Source organism: Schistocerca nitens, chromosome 3, assembly GCF_023898315.1.
Source record: "Schistocerca nitens isolate TAMUIC-IGC-003100 chromosome 3, iqSchNite1.1, whole genome shotgun sequence".
Lineage (NCBI taxonomy): Eukaryota > Metazoa > Arthropoda > Insecta > Orthoptera > Acrididae > Schistocerca > Schistocerca nitens.
In genome coordinates this window covers 929,402,490-929,423,791 of record NC_064616.1, presented here as the reverse complement: position 1 = coordinate 929,423,791, position 21,302 = coordinate 929,402,490, and the positions used below count along the sequence as shown (strand labels likewise).

At 43.3% G+C, this 21,302-nt stretch overlaps 1 protein-coding gene across 1 annotated transcript in view; it reads left to right on the top strand.

The window, feature by feature from the left end:
- Nucleotides 1-21,302, top strand: part of LOC126249004 (uncharacterized) — a 536,950-nt gene that overhangs the window by 217,809 nt on the left and 297,839 nt on the right. The window contains exons 4-5 of the mRNA XM_049950589.1: nt 9,846-10,141; nt 10,184-10,519. Of these exons, the coding sequence (XP_049806546.1) occupies nt 10,130-10,141; nt 10,184-10,519 (348 nt within the window). The 5' untranslated portion in view covers nt 9,846-10,129. The remainder of the gene's footprint in view (nt 1-9,845; nt 10,142-10,183; nt 10,520-21,302) is intronic.

Sequence of the window (21,302 nt, the reverse complement as noted above, 5' to 3'; positions counted from 1 at the left end):
CTCAGATTCGTCTTATAGAGACCTACTACCAATATACGGTAAGTTTCGATTTAGCCTTTCCTAGACAGATGCTTCAGTCCTGATGGTCAGATCCACAAAGAAGACTGTTTAATCTCTGCACCTAGCTATTTACAACGACTGAGTATGGATAACACCATTTACTTCTTCTCGGAGATCGAAGGCTGACAGCTGTGGCCCGTACTGCAGTAATTCTTTAGTCGAACAAACTGGTCCAGCCTCTATGGCGACGAGAATTTTTATCTAAATTAAAAAGTTAGATTCCAAACGGAAGGAAGCATGACGTCGATGACGAGATCATTAGAGACGAAACACGAACTAGGGCTGGGTAGGAGGGGCAAGGAATTTGGCCGTCCTCTTTCGAAGGAACCATCCGGAAATTTTCATTAAGCGAGTTAGGGAAATTTTGAAAAACTTAAATTTGGATGGACGTACGAGGATTTGAAGGGTCGTCCTCACGGATACGAATCCATTGTCTCACCACTGCCACCACCTCGGTCGGTAAGTGCCAATTCTTCCCTGCCCTATTTTCAAGATTGCTTACCCGTCAATGTTAAATTGCCTTCAGCTTATGTTTGCGATGTTTTATCAGTATTTCTAAGAAGAAGCCGATATCTGATGCGTTGGAAAGTTTTGACTGCGGCCGTACTAGTAGAGGAGCACGTTGTCTTCATTATGGATCGCCTCGGCCTCGGGGGATTCCTCGAGCAATCACAGTACTGTTTGGTTGTGTCACCTGGAAGACCCTAATCGACCTTCCTTGAGAGATTACTAACTAGACGTGCAGTGCAAGTGAATCCTGCACTATACCGCTCTCCTTTAAGAAAAACGAAATACCGAACTAGTGGAACTGTATGAGCGATTGCCGTCCAGCATTGAAACTCTCAGCTGTCTGGAAATGACGGCGGAGATTGGTTTGGAAATGTAGACATCCACTATTCTTATTCGCTGAATGTGTCCCTACTCAGGTTCTTCTAGAATATTAATTGAAATTAGCGATGTGTAGTGGTGGAATAGCAGCTCGTGCTATTACTATGGGAAACTTACATTCTCACGCGCGAATTCATCCGTGGTGCATACAGAAGTGAAAGCTGCACCCTTCTTAAATCTCGTTCCGTCTGTCTCTCCCCCCTGTGAGTGTGTGTCCAAGGAGCGAGGGTATGTGGACAGGCGTATACACAGCTCCGTCCAGACCCTCGCTATCGATACCGTATTCAGAATTTGCTCGATAGGTGGAGTCTGTAGGCGGGAGGCGAGACTGCGTATTTGTTGTGGCGGTGCAGAGAAAAGGTGAAGGCGATGCAGCCGCGACCGCGCGGAGGGGGGAGGGTGGGGAGAGGAGGGGACGGTGGTGGGGGCAGCGGGCAGGCGAGCCGGCGCAACTCCTCGTCGTCTGTTTTTCGAAAGATGTGGCCGTTTTATTATGCAGGTGTTACCTCTTTCGAACGGTCGCCAGCGAGAGCGGCATTCCTTCCACATGGAAAAGTGCGGATTGCGCGGAAATGGGTGCGCGTCGCTAGCGCAGGCAGCGTGGCAGCAAGTCGGCGGCGATCGGTAAGTACGTGGGTCCGCCAGCACATTCTTTGTTAGTCGCCGTCCCGCTGCCGCGCAGTCTACCACTGCCGCTATTTGGTGATGTCTAGTAGAATCAGCAGTGCCGGGCCCACAACGCTGCCCTCGTGTTTCTACTCGCAGTCTTTCTCCTGCGCTTTCTTTTTCGGCTTTCCGTGCTCCGTCAGTTACGCTGTCATTGCTCCGTTTTAGGAACAATTACCGAGGAAGAATTCGGACGTTGCTTTGCGTTGCCGTTCATTCCAAATACTGGTTTGATGCAGCTCTAGTTTCTCTTGGGCAAACCTCTTCATCTCCGCATACCTACTTGTTCGTGTACGGAATAAAAATCTTTGTTCTCCGCGAGTTATTTGTGGACCACCCTCCATTTTCCCACCCAAAACAATGCCGTAAGACACTGTAAGTAGCACTATTCTTGTTAAGAATTTTTTAATTAGACACTCTTTGTCAACGTCTGCGATGTTGGTGCTAATAAATTGTTCCAAACCTTAGAAGATAAAGCCCACCCCATACTTATTCGATAGTTTGACATGTTATCCCTAGATGAGAAAAGCTTTCGTCCGCGAGTTGCCTGTGGGTTGTACAAATATACGTATCAAATATACATGTTAAATAGCTATATATATAGGTACTTTCTTTGTGAGCAGGTAATGTCGTTGATTACTGTTGGAACTTTATCGACAGTGAACGAACCGAAGATCCAGCTGCATGCCACGGTTGCGTCCACTCAGAACTGAAACGTGGCCACAACAGCTTAGTCGGTTCCTTAAACTGCCATTGTCTTACCATAGCGGAGGCAGCTGTATGTCGTGACCGACCGCGCTGGATGACACGGTCAGCGCGCACCGCTGTCGCATTACCTTAATCACCACATTTACATAGCAGATCGTGTTCCGATACGGCCGATTATTTAATTTCCTTTCCTTCAGCAGAAATCTTATTTACGTTCTTTTATACGTGGTGGGAGAACGAGAAGACAGTTATTACAAAAATAACTTTCCGCCCTCAATGTTAATGCCCAGGTCAATACAAATACGCGTTCTGCAGGAAATTACAAAATTAAATGCAACAAAATATCAAATTGTACTCCTCGTGCGAGATCTGTTAAGAGTTTTTGACCGCGCGAATGAATACAGGGATCAAAATCCTACTTGCAAATGCAATTCAAAAAATGGTTCAAATGGCTCTGAGCGCTATGGGACTTAACATCTGTGGTTCAAAATGGTTCAAATGGCTCTGAGCACTATGGGACTCAACTTCTGAGGTCATTAGTCCCCTAGAACTTAGAACTAGTTAAACCTAACTAACCTAAGGACATCACAAACATCCATGCCCGAGGCAGGATTCGAACCTGCGACCGTAGCGGTCACGCGGTTCCAGACTGAAGCGCCTAGAACCGCACGGCCACACCGGCCGGCGCAAATGAAATGTTATTGGTTGTAAATAGGCGGAAAGTCCAGGTATTGTCTGATTACACTAGCACCGCTCAGTCATTGGAATAAGTCCCAGCTGTGAAATATGTACATGCCGCAGACCGATCACATACATTTAATTGTGCTCTTGTGGGAAAGACTGATGTCACGGTGAGATGCACTGGAAGAAACCTAATTTTTATTCATCCGAGGAAGAGGTTACTTGCAAAACGGGCCGATTCTTGAATATTATTTGTCAGTTTGGACTTACGGAAGATGATCCATTGAGTAGCCACACGATGCGACAGGGGTTGATTTAATCATCGCGATATCGTCACAGTTATACACAACAATTTCCACTGGTAAACTCTACAGGAAAGACATTGTAAATGCTTCCCCTCACACTCCCTTCGAATGGTGGAAATACTGCGCCACAGATTTTTAAGAGTTAAAAGAGTGTCCAAATGAAGCCAACAAAAAGCTACTGTTTAGAACACACAGTTTATTGCAATTAGTTTCAGTCAGTCATCTTACTGTCGACATTTATCTCCATTTTTTTTCATAATCAAAGACTGAGTTTTCCATTACGGTCTAAGAACCATAATTCTTCCATCCACATTTGTCCCACGTAATAGTTATGAATTACATGGATTAGGGGTTGTGTAGAGTCATTCGTACAGTTCACCATACAAAAACGGAAAACGGAACGAGAAGGGAAATGATACTAGTATACAATGAACGTCCTCCACATACTATACAGTCAGTAGCTTACCCTTCCAGCATTCAACTCGGAGGATTTTTCCACCAATATGATTTTCCCATGTGTAAATTTTCGAGTAAGAATTCATCTTTAAATGTAGTTTCGAGAAACTGTTATCGCACAATATGATACCAAGTGATGTGCCTATACTGGAACCGTACTGCAGAGATTGGACAATTTGATATTTGTGCTGTAGAGTGCCCGCTTTTCAAACTAGAGCCTTCGAACGCTACGATGATGAAAATGAAGTAAAGTACAAGCCGTGTTTATGGCAGTGTTGTCGGGAAACCGGCTGAAAAGGAAAGGAAAGGAAGAGCAGAAACATCAGGAGAGGAGACCAATGATGTCGTTAAGATATGGATAGAGGTAGAAACATTTGTCAGCAAAGTAGCTCGGATTGATGCGCTACAGGGGGAGCTCGTGTTGCAGAAGAAAAGAGACGTGACCCTGCGAGAGGAAGCGCCGCACAAGATGCGCAGCCGATACGCCCCCAGCCGAGGCGCACCTGCTTCCTGTACAATTACCCGTATACTGCACCTCTGTCGATCAAAGATATTGCGAGCCTCGCCCTCCGTAACATTTCGATAGCAGCTCACGCCGGCGCATTCGACGGCGCCCACCTGGTGGGGGAACGCGGCATTATTACGCGACGCATCTGCCAAAAAATAGTCATTTCCAGTTCCGCTCGTCTGTTACGGGCGTGCGGAATGTTTGGCGTACGCTATCGCCGATATCTCGCTTACGTACTAATTGTAAGGCGAAGCGCGCAGTAAACATTGCACCTGCTTCCTGGAGAATCCCGCAGCTCAGCTGTTCTGGCCCTTTGTCTCGCTGGGGCATTCTCTCCCAGCGCAAAGACAACTCGCACGTCTTCTGAAGTATCGCGAGCGCGTGGTGCTGCCGGCTTCGCTCAGCCTAAAGTCTATCACCGTTGCTCTAATTCAGTCGTGGCCGCCAGAGGATGAAATATCTCGCAACATTTGCTCAGAATATAAAGAGGAGAAAGTGCACTTTGCAAAAGGCCGAGCGAGTAGCTACTCTGACCTCTCCATGTGATTTTTAAAAAATAATGATTACGTTTGTAATTTGTTGAATATGGCTTCACTTTTGAGCGCATTTTCGCAGCCGCAGCCTCGTTTCAATGTGCATTTATTCTATGCAGTACAATGTTGTCAAAAACTGATGATTTTTTCTGGATGTTATAAATAAAACAACAAATTCAGAAATCAGTCACAAATCTGATCTGTAATTTTTGGCAGATCTAGATCATAGCTATTGATTAGCTATCCACAGTGCGTTTACAGCCTGCCATATAGACACGTCAGGCTTGTGACAACACATGTTACTATACGACTTTAACATGTGCATAGCCAGACTCAGATGGAATCTGGAAATCTACGTGTTAAAGTGGTATAGTGACGTGTGTTGACATAAGCTTGACAGTCTATATGACTCCGTTTAAAGGCAATGGGGATAGCTATTCAATAGCTGAAATCTATTTTTTTCAGTGTACTGGCTTTCTGGCCGTGGTCATTCAGTCATCTCACTAGTGTAGTACCTCCGCACAGCTACCGAGGCGCACCAGCTGAAATCTAGATCTGCAATCAAATACATACTGGATTTGCGACTGATTGCTTAATTCTTTTTTTTAAGTATACCACAGTCGCTGTACACAATTGTTCTGATGGAATCAAACTTGGTTATAGATGAAGGTTTGTTTACCATGCCTTATGCTGCAGCCTCGAAGAAAACCAAAGAAGAATTCACCGATCTGCATGCCGTTACATTTCTTATATGTTTTTTATTTGACTTTAGCTTATAAGTAACAAATTAGGCCTGTAGGAGGAATATAACTGTCTATTTTCTTTCGAAAAATGTTTATTTTTATTTCTGTTGCACACAAGCAATCTTTCTAAATGGCATTTGACTTACCCAAACTCAAGCACATAAATAAAGTAAGACGACAGAGTGAAAACAAATGATACAGACTGCTGGAATATCACTTTCACAGATTTTTTTCAGGGTTACGACGTGGATAAAGGAGAATAATCTCCAATTTCCGTGCTTTTTTTCCTTTATTTTTTTTAGTTTCCTCGTTTCCTTCCGTCAGTATAATCTGTCGACTTGTAGAGTGTCAACAGTATTTAAAAATAAGTAGAATTTTTTTATTTCTGTTTCGAAAAATATTATATCTCACCGAATTAAGAAGCGAAACTGATCTGCTACATCAATGTTTCAAATTTTTGTTATGATGATGATCGTTAAGAAACCTGTAGCCGCCGATCTTCAGAAGCAGAATGCGTCCCACTACTTTTTTACCCACATACTCCTTTACGCAAAGGAGTACAGTCTTCTAGAATTCTGTCAAGCAGCCAAATCGTGCCGCATGTCCATGATACATGATCGCGAACACACCATTATTTATCGTAACATTTAAAAAATTGAAATTAAAAATATCAAAACATTGAACCACACAATGCTGAAATGAAAGTAAGATTGACTAATAATAAATATTCTGCTTTAGAGTTTACTTCATTTTAGAAAGGTTAGTAATCTGCAAGGAACTGGCGTAATGCAGACCAGTCTTTTGCGCAGTTTGAAAAAACTGCGGAATAAACAAATCTGGATGGCTGTTATTTGAAATCCACCTGGACAAGATTGTGGCTTGACGGACATACTGGCTTCTTGCTTGAATGAAGAAAAGTATTCATTTCTGTGCGTAATTAATAACAGAAATAAAATTTCCTTTATTATTAACAAGTTGAGTGACCACTGAAACTTAGCGCAAATACTTTAGGATGACAATGAATGTCCATATAATTTTACTTCCTAAAATAAAGTCTTACGAGAACTATGGCTGTGACACAATATAATGCAAGAATTTTAAACTGAAAGAAGGAGATTGATACAAATTTGCTTTAAATACGTTATTTGCTATCTGACATGTTCGTCACCGATTTCGTCAGGTCTTCTTTCAACTTCTTGTGCACCTTCCCGTCACTAAAAGACCGAAATCCGAAGACCCATGTAGGCCCGTAACATCTGTTTGAAGATGGAGTTTTCAAATCCGACAAGATCTACAGAGCTGTCTTTTCTTTAAAAAAGAAAAAAACCAAAGAATTTCGCATAATTGAGTTATAGGTGTGCAGTATGGTTAAGTTGATTCATAGAATTGTAGAAGACTGTACCTCTTTCGTGAAGGTGTCTGAAAATAATCGGTGTAGCGGATCCTGTTTCCGAGAATGGTTGGTTGTAAGCCCTCTAGGTTCACAACAGACATGGCTGAGTTAACTGAAGCTCGAATTCCATATATTTTCTCTCTGGAATGCTAGCGTACTACGTACCTGAAACGAGTTTTCGTATAATGATCTAAATACAGTCCATATTTACTGAGAAGCTAAATTAATCTTTTTTTTTTTTTTGCTCGCCATTTTCGTAAGCAGACAAGTACGAAATGTTGTCGCTAGTGCTCATATTGTAATAAATGCGCACAGCCCTTCAATAGCCATGCAGAGTTGCGTTCGTAGTGCCGTACATTTAGACAAGGAATTTTCATATTTCACCAAATTGCCATTGATTTGCTTTACGCGTCTTGAAAAGTAATCTACTTTGTTTATGTGAGTTGTTAGATAGTAGCTAGTGCAATACAATATTGTGCATGTATTTTAAACTAACATTATTTGATTCTTTCGTGTGTTCCAAAGTAGTAGCGTTTGGTGCTTAATGAAGCAGAGTTTGATACTTTATATAATTAATGCTAACCTGAAATGAAACAGCAATACAGCCCAACTGCAATCCCTACGAGGCGCACGCGTAGAGAATGTAAGCATTTTTATAGCCTACAATAAGTTTTGCTTGACGCTAGCCGTAGCACAGCATGTTTCTACTACTGAATATGACACGTCTACCTTTCAAAGCATTCTCTCGCAAGCGCATGCGAGACTATCGCCACTTTGCTTCGTCCACAAATAACTCCCCTAAAGCTTCCACTGTTTACAGTGCAATATCCTTTTCCCATCTTCAGCTCGTAGCGCCCGAATAACACAGTAAACATTGTTGGCTGCACGCGCGCACCGCCTGTTACACCCCTGCTGCCGCTGCGTTCCCGCGCTGTTTCAAACTGGCTGCGGCCGCTAGAGGCGCCACCAGTCCATCAACATCCCCACTCCAGCCAGCGCCGTACTCGCAAGCCTCGCTCGCAGTTTTTTTTCAAAAAACAATTCTTGCAATCACCTGCGGACGAAGACAAAAATTTTTGTGTATTGCTCTGTAATATGAGCCTTTTGCGTGTAATGACACAACTGCCGTGCCAAACGCGTAAGCTCAGCACGAAACGCCGTACTGGATGCGTTAATTCTGCAGTACCGTATACCGTACATATTATTCACAGTACGGGTACACTACGCAACGTTCGGTGTAAAATCAGTCAGTGGAGACGATAAAATGCTGCAATTCTGCTTTTATTCTGAACCAGAAAAAATCGAGTGGAATACGGTATGCTACTTTTGTAGCAACATCTCGATCATCGACTCGAGCAGTTTCTCGGCGTCTCAGAGGCGTCGCATATTTACCGATTTTTTCAGTCGTCCTAGAAAATTTTTGTGCTACTACTTTCCGACGATGTTTTCCAGGACCGAAATGTGCATATAACTTGGCCAGGTGCTCTAGCGCATCGACACTCGGGTCGAGCTTAACTCCGACTCTTGCCGGACAAGTGCAGCTGAGCGCACGTCCTCGGAGCCGGGCTTCTTTTTGGCAGCGCCCAATTAGGCGGGGGGCGAGTGTGGCGCGTGAGCGGGTCAGTGGCCGCCGACCCAGCCGGTTTGGCCAGACACAAAAAAGCACTTGTCGCCGGCACACTGACACACTGGCTATGGCCCACGCTACCAGGGATTCCCCGGCGCAGTGCACTTGCTGGGGGGACCACTGTCTGCAGCCAAGTGCCTTTCGGACCGATTTGGCGTGCCGCGTCACTGGGCCCGAGTGTTTTTTATTTTATGTCGAAGGGTTAGAAGATGCAATAAGGGGTGATTCTTAAAGTGTGAGTGTCCTCCCGTACTAACAGAACGGTAGCTGTAAGCCGTGGGCCCGGTCGCCGTCTCAATAGTGCGAGTGCTTCGGAAGGTGAGAGTGTGCACGGCGTGCTGCCTACGTGTCTCGGAGCGTGCTCCGGTAGCCGATGTGAGGAAACGGCGGGCGCAATGCTGATCCTGCCCACCGAGTAAGACACACGTACACACACGCCGAGTGGGCAGGCTGTGAGAAGCTATTCAGCGCGAGGGTGCGATTCCCTACAGAAAGAGAGACGGAGCTAGGAGCTTACCGGGCAGTGGCCGGCGGGCACGGCGTCGAAAGAGTTGCGAGTGCGGCACGGGGTTGTGAACAGCTGAGCGTCTTGCGGCGGCGCCCTGCCCCCGCCACGCCGCGCACCCCCCTCCCCGTCTCCTCGGTAGGGGGAGCGCAGAGAGGGGAGCGAAAAAATCACCCGCTCAGACGGCGACGCGCCAGTCTCGCCGGCGCACGCTTTTTTACCCCTACGAGTTATTCTTTCCCTCCCCCGCTTATTTTTTTCGCGTGTCTCTCTTTTTTTTCCCGCGGCGGGGTGAGGGGCGTCGACGTCGGCGTCGGCGTCGGCGGGGCCGCGCTAGGAGCGGCGCGGGGGTGCGGGCGGCGGAGGGACGAGTCTGAGGTCCGCGGCGGCGCACAAAGTCCTAAGGAAAGGCGGCCGGCGGGGAGGGGCGGTGGCGGCGCCGGCGGCGGGGGCGGCGGGGGCGGCGCGGGGGCGGGGGCGCGGCGTCGCGGCGACGTCTAAGCAGCGGCGCTCCCTTCCTTTCGTCCGCTTTGCGCCTCTCCTTCGCGGCGCGCGCGCGCGCTCTTCCTTTTCCGGGGGGGACAAAGGCCCTGCGCCTTCAGTCCGTGTGACGGCCGGCTCGGGGCTCGGGGGTTGCCGGCGTTGCACCGTCTCAACTTATAAGTCGGTCGTCCCGGAGGAGGTGCCTAGCAGTCGGTGGCGCGACGGCGGCGGGCTCACGTCTTCGCTCCCAGCTAACGCGGCGCCCGCGTGCGCCTGCTTCTTTTTGCAGGAGCGCCGCACCGAACTGACGCCGCCCGGCCAGGCTCACGACGACGACGACGCGCGAGTAAATGACGCGGAGGAGAAAAGGCAGCTGAGTGAGCCCGCACGCTGACACAGAGGCGCGAGTGCGCGCCCGCCGCCCCGCCTCCTTCCTCGTCGTCGCCGCCCGCACGCCGGCGGACCGCACTTCTGCCCCCGAGACGTCCGACGCCACCTTCCAAGATTACGGACATAACTCTCAACTCGCTGCCGACGCCGTTGGATCTGCGAGCGACGCCGGTTCCCGACGCCATGTCGGCCGACGTCCAGCTCCAACAGCAGCAACAACAGCAGCAGCAGCAACAGCAGCAGCAGCAACAGCAGCGGTCGGTCTTCAAGATGGACCCGGACTTCTGGCAACAGGCGAGAGGGCCTCCGCTGCTGGGGCCTCCGCAGACGCAGGGCCCCGGCCCGCAGCAGCAGCAGCAGCAGCCGCAGCAACAGCAACAGCAGCAGCAGCAGCAGCAACAGCAGCAGCAGCAGCAGCAGGCCGGCCAGCAGGCGCCCCAGCAGGCGCCGCAGCAGCAGAGGCCGCCGCAGTCGTCGCCGCAGCTGCAGCAGCAGCCCAACAGCTCCGGCGCGCCTTCCCCGCCGCCGGACGACAGCAAGATGATGACCGAGAAGCTGGTCAACGAGTTACAGGTGAGCCGCGCGCCCCGCTTCCCCTCCACACTTCTTTCCTCACAGTTCACACCTCTCCTCCACATTCGGCTTATTTACGTCACCGTACTTCGGGCGACAACCGCCCGCTTCGCGTAAACATTTGCGCCTAGCGCGTCCGACGCGGCGGCTGCCGCCTCCTTAGCTCCTTGTAGTTGTCGATGACGAGGTTACCGGAATGAGCTTGCAAATTATTACAAGCACACACTCTCATTTTCTTATTTACACACGGGCCGTTGCTATTTATTGTATTTGGTAGCATCGCTCGTCTACACAACTTATAATGCCGCATTATATCGTATGTAACTAAATACCACACTGGCACATACGATTAGCCCATGCCGCGCTTAGCGTCTTCATCGCCACGGTGAAGATGACACGATGACTCTGCATTTCCTCGTCATCTATGTTTCGTAAGAAAAACTTGTATGTGATTCTAATAATTTGCAGGCTTGCCGTTCGAAACAATTTCTATCACCCCGGCAGCCTCTTTAGCTAAGCTGAGCAAAGATTTTTAGACAAAGATGACTACTTAGAGACGTAGACAGTTTCTGCTCGTATGTTTTCAGTTTCAATATTTTGCAAGAAATATTAGTGGAATGAACTCTGCGATCTGTAGCTAGAATCGTGGAACTTTTACAGTTTGATTGTAAAGTGGCCTTACAAATAGCGCTACGAGTGAAATTGCGCGGTTTTACTGTCTATCACTTGTTCAGTGACTTAGCTCGTGCAAGTCTTCTCGTAGTCTTGAATTCCTAAGCGTAAGGAAGGTACGTCACTGCAGGTCTTGACAGAAATTGTGTCGCTGTGGAAATACGCTTTCTGTTGACTAAATAAAACTTAATACTTGTTGCGGAACCGGCCACATACTGTATTCTAATAATAGTCTAAAAATTAATGCTACCCGTCACTGTGAACTTTTGTTTCTCAAACATTCGAACCTCTTGTGCCTCGGCAGCACCTATATTGTCGCAATGTTCATCGGGAAATTGAAAAAAGGTTAATGTTCATTTCTTTAGAATAAGGAAATGAGACTTGCCGTGCTGCGACTACACAGTTTCAGCGGACAGCCAGAGGGTAGCACGCTATTCTCAGCGTGGAAGTGGGCGTATATTTTTTACATTCTGCGTATCTGAACGAGACTCTCGTACTGGAGTCAACGAGTAGAATTAGCGATTAAAATGATGCCTGATAACTATAGAAATTGCCGAATTTACCATCTCCCGTTAAAGGCATGTAGTCTAATTTTCTATGTACCACACGCACAGAAGCACATAGGCCGAAATTTTCATCTTGAGTTCGGTATATTTTTATTTTATAGCTGCGCATTTTATTCTGCAAACATTATACGAATAATGTACTATCGTAATATACGAAATGAGCTTACAAAACTAGTTTACTCTGTCGTTTTGCGTCGAATCAGCCGACTCATATTCAGTGAAAAGTGTGCCATGTTTACACGTTGTGAAGTGTTCTACCGTTATTAAGGAAGAGAACTTAGTTTCAATAAATGAGATCTAAAATTTAATAAGAAAATAAGCGGAGAATACCGAATCTGGTCTGACATCCCAATTTGCTGCAGACCCCCCGTGTGTTGACGCTCTGTCGTTAGACAGGAAATCAAATAATTAAAACTTTTGTAATATTTGTGGTCTTGACATAGGGGAAATTATTTTATAGTTCTGAGTGACGTAAACTCTGGTTTTTAATCATCGCTCTTGACATACCTGCAGAATTTTGTTGAGTTTTAGATACCCGGAATCAAATACTATTTAGTTTTATGCTGTCACCAATCATGCAGTGTTTATGAAGCGAACTACAATTTCAATGCATGCCGGTAAGCTTAGATGAGTTAGCAGTATTCTTACTTTTTAGATATGTCACGCGCTTTGCATCAAAAAGTACTGTCAGATTGCGCTTTCTCGCAATAAAATACGTCAGCAGTCTAGAGACGCTTGACGGAATTTGATTTTCAATACGAAACCCTGATAAAATTCCACTGTAGTAATTTTGTACCTAGTGCATATGAAATTTAAATTTGATTTTCTGATGACTCTGTGGGGAAATGAAATTCTTACCGATGACACACTGTCAAGGAAACTTGCTAAAGTTTAGAACTAGGCATAAAATATTTTGCGTAGATTTTAGTGTGTAGCATTTCGCTTCGTACAATTTGAATATATCGCGAATAGTAGAATCTTGTCATATGAAAACAATGTTCCGGCAAAATTTCCTCGTGCTGTGCGCGCGACGGGAGAGAAAACGCAGAACGGTTTTTGTAGTGTTCCGAGCTCTTCTGCGACGTTCGCTTTACTATTGTAGAGTGTTGCTTGTAGCTGCAATATTTAATATAATATCGGAAATCTGGTACTATAACGCTATAAAATTTTTGAACAATTTTTTTATTTTGATAAATAAAATAGTGTGACAAAGAACTATCCTTTCACCTGATAGTAGAGAAGAGGAAGACAGACAGCTAGGCCCCTATACAATTATTGCTTCCATGGTATCCTTATCCTTTAGTTGTTCTGTTAGCACCTGTTAGTATAGTTTGTGCAATGCGATTTTATTATATTTCGCTAGCTTCTAAACATCTCATATATTTATAAAAGACAATCCTATATTTAATGTGAAGAACGTGCTAGTCACGTTTGTATTGCTGCAGCATTATGATAGCTCTATAAATAATATTACATTTTTCCTGCTTGATTGTTTGTCAGTAATAATAATACCCTATCACTTATTCGGCAAAGCGACAGAAACATATCAGTAAATCTAAAAATCCCAATTGTTTTCTTTTCTGTATCAATTGTAAGAAGAGTCTGTTAAACAGCGCTTCTTGTCATATCTAAGAGAGCATGCTAGTAAGATTTTTAAATTAGAAAATATACGCCTAGTCACTTGTTCCAGAAAATACACCTAATAAGATCAATATGCAATTATTATCCAGTCAGAGTTCAAGTTTTCTAAGATCATTTTGAATTTACTCGACTCTATGATACAATTTCTGCTAATACATGTTGCAAGCAATGTTTGTTGTACGGTTTTTATTATTTTAAAACTAGAATTAGACGCAGTATAATGTCCCGTTCACTGTAGCTAAATCTGTGTAATAGAATCACCTAATATCTAGCGAACTGTATGTCATGTTACAAAATTAACGTTTTATTTATACAGATGACAAAACTCTTACATACATAATTCTGAAATATTCACTATTTTAGATTCTCTGATCTCCAGTACTGAAATTTTGCACGCATAGTTTTCAGCTCGCGTTAACATTGAGTTCAACTGTATTTACAATAGTAATGCCAGTTCGTTTTATAAGCAGTAGTTACATACATAACTCTGAAATATTCACTATTTCAGGTTCTCTGAGCTCCAATACTGAAATTTTTGTACGCACAGTTTTCAGCTCGCGATAATATTGAGTTCCACTGTATTTACAATAGTACATTTTATAAGCAGTACTTTGTTTCACCAGCAGAAACTGTCAAACAGAGCTGTCGACTTCCGCTGACGTTTGCTTTTGAGAAAAAAAAAGGTCATTATTTTAACTGAATGAAGCAAAAGTATTCGGAGTGAAACAAGGGAAGAAAAAGAACGAAACTATATAGTTAATTGTTTTCATAATGTAGGTCTTTCAGAATTTTTGAAACTGCATACACTGAGATGCTAACACTGCAGAGCGTAGACGATGCTCCCGTATTTCGAAAAAAAGCTGTTAATACGTACAGAACGTCTTGGAATAATATTTTAGCTTAACTATTTATCCGTTTCTTACAATTTAGATATAATTTCAGATGAATTTTTGTTTCCATAACAGTTAAAATGGCTCTTTTCGGAATGGATGTCGTTGCTCACTTTGCAATAAATTTTAAGATTTAAAAAGAAAAGCGATTCAAAATGAGTTCTCTGTTACTGTCAAATATCGCCACTTGTGTGATATGCTATTCGTGTTTTCATTGCTTAGCTGCACGCGGCTACTTCAACAAAGATGAAGTTTTATAGTGTTTGTCGATGACGACGAAAAGTCCCACGCGGTTTTATACGTAACGTCATTTACCGTATATAGTATTTCATATATTTGTCATTATTATTATCGTTTCAAGACGAGTGTTACTACTGAATAAAAAAATTTTCATCATTACTGTATTTAATGGGCTATCGGAAGAGTAGTGAAACGGTACATAAAAAAATAATAATAATGCGTTGAAGCAAAAGAGCTCTAGGCAAAAGACAGTTTTCGCAACGTAATATACCCGCCACGGATACCTTAGATTTTTCATATAATGACATAACTCGGCAAAAAATATCTAAAAGAATTTACATTTTTTATATCTTTTTATTATTACCGTTATTTTCTATTTTTATGCCTACTTTTGAAAGAGAATAACTATACATTTCAGACTGTAACGAAGGTAGCAATTTTTTGACTCATGTTATTTTTGTATTACGTTTTCCACATTGTAACTTTTTGTTAAAAACGAGGAAGATAGTTTTTTCTGATGTTTTCTTATGATTCTTTTGTTTTGTACAGGTACATGTGATACTATAACGATTATTCCTAAAACGATCATTTCTGTTGTCTCAATGATCAACATAAGTAACGTGCAGCCTGAAGGACTCTGTAATTTTCCACGTAGTGAAATACATAGCGGCTGCGTGACCCCGCCATCATCAACAACGACGGAGAGATTAAAATTCAGAAGGACAATTCTGAATAAAAAGACGTGCCCAATATTTAATACATGCTAAATTACTGCCACTGAATGTTACTCGTGGAAAGAGTATAATGAAAACGCCAAACTATCTCAAATAACTTAGTGATGCTTTTATTATTTAAAAAGAATACAGTAATTACAGACACCTCAAACTAAATTCCTAGAACTCCGAAACATAGCCGAGAGCGGTTTCGTTTTCTCTTGGGGCTTGGAGTTGTTTTTGTGAGGGTGATGTTATTGGGACTGCAAGAGATCACACAGTCTCTTGTACTTTGTTTAGTTTTTCGCCCACTTTCACAAAAAAATGTGAAGAACTAATATCGAACCTGGGGAGAGAGGGCGGCACGGAACGGTACTTTTGCAACAGACGTGATGTCCGGATAACACAGGAGGCTCCGCTGTGCTAATAACCGAAACAGTTTCTTCCGTCAATATAAATAATTTTATGGGAAGCCGAGATTGACGACTGGTGCAAAACGACATGGTCTTGCTAACTACCTCCTAATAACACCGTCAAACCGCGCCACACAATTACGGAGCAGTGACGATCAAAATTTTTTTGAACGATGGCACGAGCGTTTTATCGAATTACGAATGCTGTTGATGTCGTCATCAGTGAAAGTAGCTGCAGCTCTAAAAGGCATTCATGATTAATGAAGTTAATAAGCGATTAGCAAATGTCCATCGGAAAATTGCAGTCGTCGGTTCTGCATCCGCCAACTTCAAACCGAGTGTTAAATTATGCATATCGAAAAATGCAATAATTACGGGCAGCTCGAACTAAATTCTTAAAAACTCCGAAACATATTTCTGCGCGGTTTTGTTTTCCCTTAGACTTGGTGTTGTTTTTACGAGGGTGATATCGTTGGGACTGCGAGAGATCAAAAAGTCCCTTGTACCTTGTACTCTGTTAAGTTCCTGTAAATATTTTCACTAGAAATTTTCTATTCTAATATGTCTTGAAATACTTACTGTTCGTCGTGAAATTAATAGCAAGTTATGTTGACACGAGTCATAATTTAAGAATGCTAGCTGTATTTCTGTCCGTTCAAGAAGCAATGTGGGTAACCTTAGCGAAGCTACCCTCCACTGCGTAACGGCCATAATGACGAAATTACATGCATCGATGCAGGTGCAAAACTCGGGAATAGAGACCAACGATAGTCATTTTACAAATTACACAGTCCATGTAAAAGTAGATCATTCAAAACAATGGAGAGATGAAGCGCCGTTAATAAATGTTCCACAATCGAATGACTTGCAGGGGCACTGCTACGGGGGAACACTTTTTGATGTTTTCTCGCAAGCTGTATAACCACCAAATGAAAAACAATACCGTTGAAGCATTTTTTGCAAAAATTTACTCTCCTAACATATGTGATGTGGAACCGATAAATTACAGGCAGTTCAAATGTTACTATCGACCAAACACAATTGGGAATCGCCACTGCCAACTCTTTGAAGCGACATTCTAATAAAAGTACCTTGTTGTTGGCCGGTCGAGGATATATATTAGGAACACTAAAAATAAAAATAAAAAAATTCAGACTAAAAACAGCCTTGGTAGTGAAGTTATTTGATAGCAACAACGTTTTTCACCCTTTTGGGGCATAATCAGATTGTGTAAGAGTAGCTGGGTATGCAACCCATCCGTCACACAGCCATATAAAATGGAAAACGAACGTAAAACTGGATATGTAATCCATACATCATAAAAATGTAAAGTGGACTTTGAACACACCAGATGAAAAAATGGATTGATGCGTTCTCGTGTAATTTCGCGGAATTTTGAGAAAACAGTTACTGTCGATCGTGAGTACAGTTTTATAATTGTGGACTGAATGCAGAAGGAGCCTGTAGTGATAACTGTGATTATGCGGTACTGCGACTATTGTGTGGCAGGAACACAGAAAACTGTTCGTGCCCCCAACAGTCCAGACCTCAGTTGATTAAAAATCTGGTTGGATGAGGGGACTCGGAACATACGTAAGAATGTTATTTCGGCCTTGAACTGACGTAGAGCCGTGGTAATACGCAGGACCCACGTTCAGGAGGAATGGGGTTCATATCCCAGAACGGCAACTACCCGTGGTTCCTCTGAATCACTTAGGACGAGTGCCAGCGTGGTTTCCACTTTTCCCCAATCTATGCTCGTGCTCCACCTGTAATGACCGCATCATTGACGGTACCTTAAACCCTAATCTTTTTTTATTCTTTTCAATTGTTTCCTAATTGATGGCAACTTAGAAATGCGCTGTCCTGAGGAGCAGTAAGTACGGGAAGAGCGATGTAGCATTCCCGGATCCCCGACACTTTCAGAGCCCACATTCATTAAAAATGACAAGAGATAAGTGTAGTGAGACCTCAAGGGGTCCTGAAACTATTGTACACAGAGCGATAACAAAAGCAGTACTCTTGCCAGTGCAATAATCTTGTTAACGCCAACCACAAATTTCAGCTGCAATGCTCCTCTCATTTAACAATAATTTTCCAGTCCCCATACTAGAAGAGGAGACGATAATAGCAACAGGAACTATGATACGCAGTGAAGGTGACAATCGTCAATATGTTCATCACCCACTGATGAGCATTATGAATAAATATACGCATTCATCCTGCTCAGAAAAAGTACACGAGATAAATTCCTTTCATCTTAACCAGTTAAGGTGAGGCTTAGGGACCTCGTGGGTTGGGACTTTGGAACCGTGAACGCCTGAAGCGAAATGACAATAGTGGAATTCCTAGTCGTGTTGACGTCATCCTAGTGCATAATAATCACGGATACGGTCATCATTTTAGGACAGAGGTCACCTCATTATAGCCTTGTGATAAAATAAAGAGAATAGTGGACGGGTATTTAAACAACTTTGGAAGATTAATTAAATTTTAATCGTGTCAGATAATCCGGGACGAGACGCAGCGTAGAATTTAGGTGAACAGTTGGTGATACTACCACAAAAGCTTTCCGTAACGTATTCGACTATCGCGGAAATTCGCATCGCATCTGAGTTCCGTTCGAAATAGTAAGGGAGCGCGCTAAAACGGGCAAAATCTGAAGAGGAGGGTGAGGGTGTGTTGTCGAGGCGCGTGCTGTGGGCGCGAGTGCGCATGCGCGGATAGCGATGCCGCCGTAGAGACGCGCCGTGGCCGCAGTCGAGCGCGCTGCGTGGCCCGAGCAGCACGCGTCTCGCGGAGCTGGTCCGGCTCCGTTCCCTCCCCATCCCCCCCCCCCCCCCAACCCGCGTTCCAGGCCACACGTGCAGCTTCATTTCAGTACCACACCTGCCATGCCACCCTCTCACCCGTACACCTATTTGGATTTGACGTTCCTTAAGCAAACATTTTCCGAGGCAATTTTTGCTGTATCTAACATATGTAACACTTTTAGAACGCGGGGGTATCAGAACCACCCCTAATGGGACAGTGGGATATAAGTATTTACTCTTACCTGGTGATCTGCTTCATTAAAAATAACTTTGATTACCCGTCACGGTCCGTTACCCTAAGTGTACTATTAACAGTTTTTGTACTTCAACTCGTGAGAAGTATATCAAATTGTTTTTTACATCGTAACTCTTTTCTATCAGCATGTTTTCGTCCTCACAATCGCATTTGGTAATCGTGTTATATTACCAAAACCAAAATTCGAACAACACATCGTTGTCCGTTAAAAAAAAAGTGCTAAAAACTTGAAATAAAGGCTAAATACAGAAACCGTGTTCATCTTCCCAGTTACCATGTAACGTCTAATGTTTGACCCTTTGACGTCGTAAATATTTGCATCTTGTCCGTTTATAAGTTTGACAGTTGTATAACCAGTCTTATCTAACGAAATTTGAAAGATCCGTTTTGTAAGAAGCTGCTTCCTGTGAAGGTAACCATACGCGGAAGAAATTTAAAAAGAAATTCGAAGCGGACGGCTGTCGGCGTAGCCGCGCGACCGCCTTTCCGTCAATTATTACTAAATTATGTTCTCAGGGGAGGCCGGATATTGACTATGCCTTGTAATAGTAACGTGATTGAGTCCACCCGCAGCCTCCACGAATTCAATTTCCTCCGACGGCTTTCAAAAACTGCGTGAAGCCCAAAATGTGATTCACATTGCTCCCCTCCCTCTCCTCCTCCTCCTCCTCCTCCTCCTCCTCCTCCTCACCCCCCCCCTTTTTCAGCTGCCTTCCTACTTCTTCTCTCCTTTGCAAGAATTTGTATACAGCAACAAAGGATTAACTGTTGTTTAGATTGCACGCCTGTTGAGGTTTTCGTAAATGAAACTGAAATTCAATGCGCGCCGTTCAAACAAGAGCATTTCCAATAACATGGATTCGTACATTTGTAATAAGGACTGTAATGAGAAAAGTGACAACGGCGAATTTTCCGAATTTTTATTTGAGCATATGAAAACATGTATACGTATACATCAGAAACGGTGAGAGATCTAGCCATTTAGTGGGACGCATTACTACGTCCTGGTCGGTTGTTTGAGAATAAAAATAAAACTGGGTACACTAACGACACCCCTAAAGTTTATCTCCAGTTTTGACATATAATTTAAACTCGATATTACACCAACCAAAAATAATACAGTTTCACGGTGGACTAAGGGTAATTTTGTTTTTGTTTTCATCGAAATAATATATAATCCTTATTTCCGCAACCTTGATAATTCTGGAAAGAACAGTGCTCGTACAGATTTCACTCGAAGGAAAATAATATTTGAGAAAACTCGTTTCGTTATTAATGTTCACGTCAGGCACTTAGTTCTGATTTTTATGACTCGAGAGTTATTGTATTTGCTTTCTGTACTTCAACTTTGTAGAACTCATCCATCATCTTGTAAACAGCGCCCGTCCTCTTTTCTTCTGACAGATCACAGACCGCGAGTCAAAAATCGGGACGGAGTGACATCGTAGGCCCTTAAAAACACAAGGTCGCGCTCAATAACTGTTCCGACACGAATGTACTTTTAGCTATCGGGCGATTTGTATTATAGTTCGTGGAGTAGAGTTCATTTTCAATTTAGCAAGAAGGAACGTTGTCATCCACAAGTTGAGAGAAACTATTCGATATAGTTTTTCCGAGTCTGCCTCCCTCGTGTATCGCTCGCCTAGCCAAGTCATAACTTATCACACCACGATACCCACTAATTATAAAATACTTACTGAAATATTCTGTCTTAAAATCTCTGTTTCTTGTATGCAAGAAAGCGAAATCTAGATTCGCTATTATTGCTGTTTATTTTGTGCATAAGAATACTTGTATTTTGCAACTGAATTTTATTTCTGTTTGTAGGAGATAACAAAAAATAAAATTCAGTTCCATACGAGGAGTAATAGCCGTTCTTATGTACAAGGCAAACAGCACTGGAACAGCAACTGAGAAAGGATGCCTGCAAATATTAACAATATATTTGGTATTATCGTTTACTGCTAATCAAGGACAACTGTGAACAAAGAATTATTGTTCCTATTATCTATACAGATAGTAGCAGCTGAAACTACCGCAGTCATCCAAGTGATCAGCCTTTTAATTTTGTAAAATATTTACAGGACATACGTCAAAACCATGCAAGACAGTACATGAAAATTAAAAATGCTCAGTGAAACACGGATCCACAGCTACCAGCTGCTATTACACATTATAACTACCGTCCTACGAGTTTCGTACAAAAAGACATACTTTAGTGTCCGCTTTATACCATTAAAAATTATTGTTTATATCACTCAGAAAAAACTATATATTATTCCTAAAGGCTTACATGCAACAGCCACCTTAATTAAATTTCTGTGTTTCATTTCTCCCCCGATTAAAACTTTTACACTGTATAAAACAATAACGACAGGTACTATCCTGTCGGTAGGATATTGTTCTGAGAGTCTAGTTCTGCTAGCACTTTTCTGGTACAGTGGGAAGAAGATAAACAATCTAGGAAGCCACTTTGGCATTTCGGAAGAGAACGTCCATGTTTTGCTATCGTAAGGTCATCTCTTACTAGATCTTTGCGCTCGTCTAAAGGAAAGAAAAATAAATACATCTGAAAAACG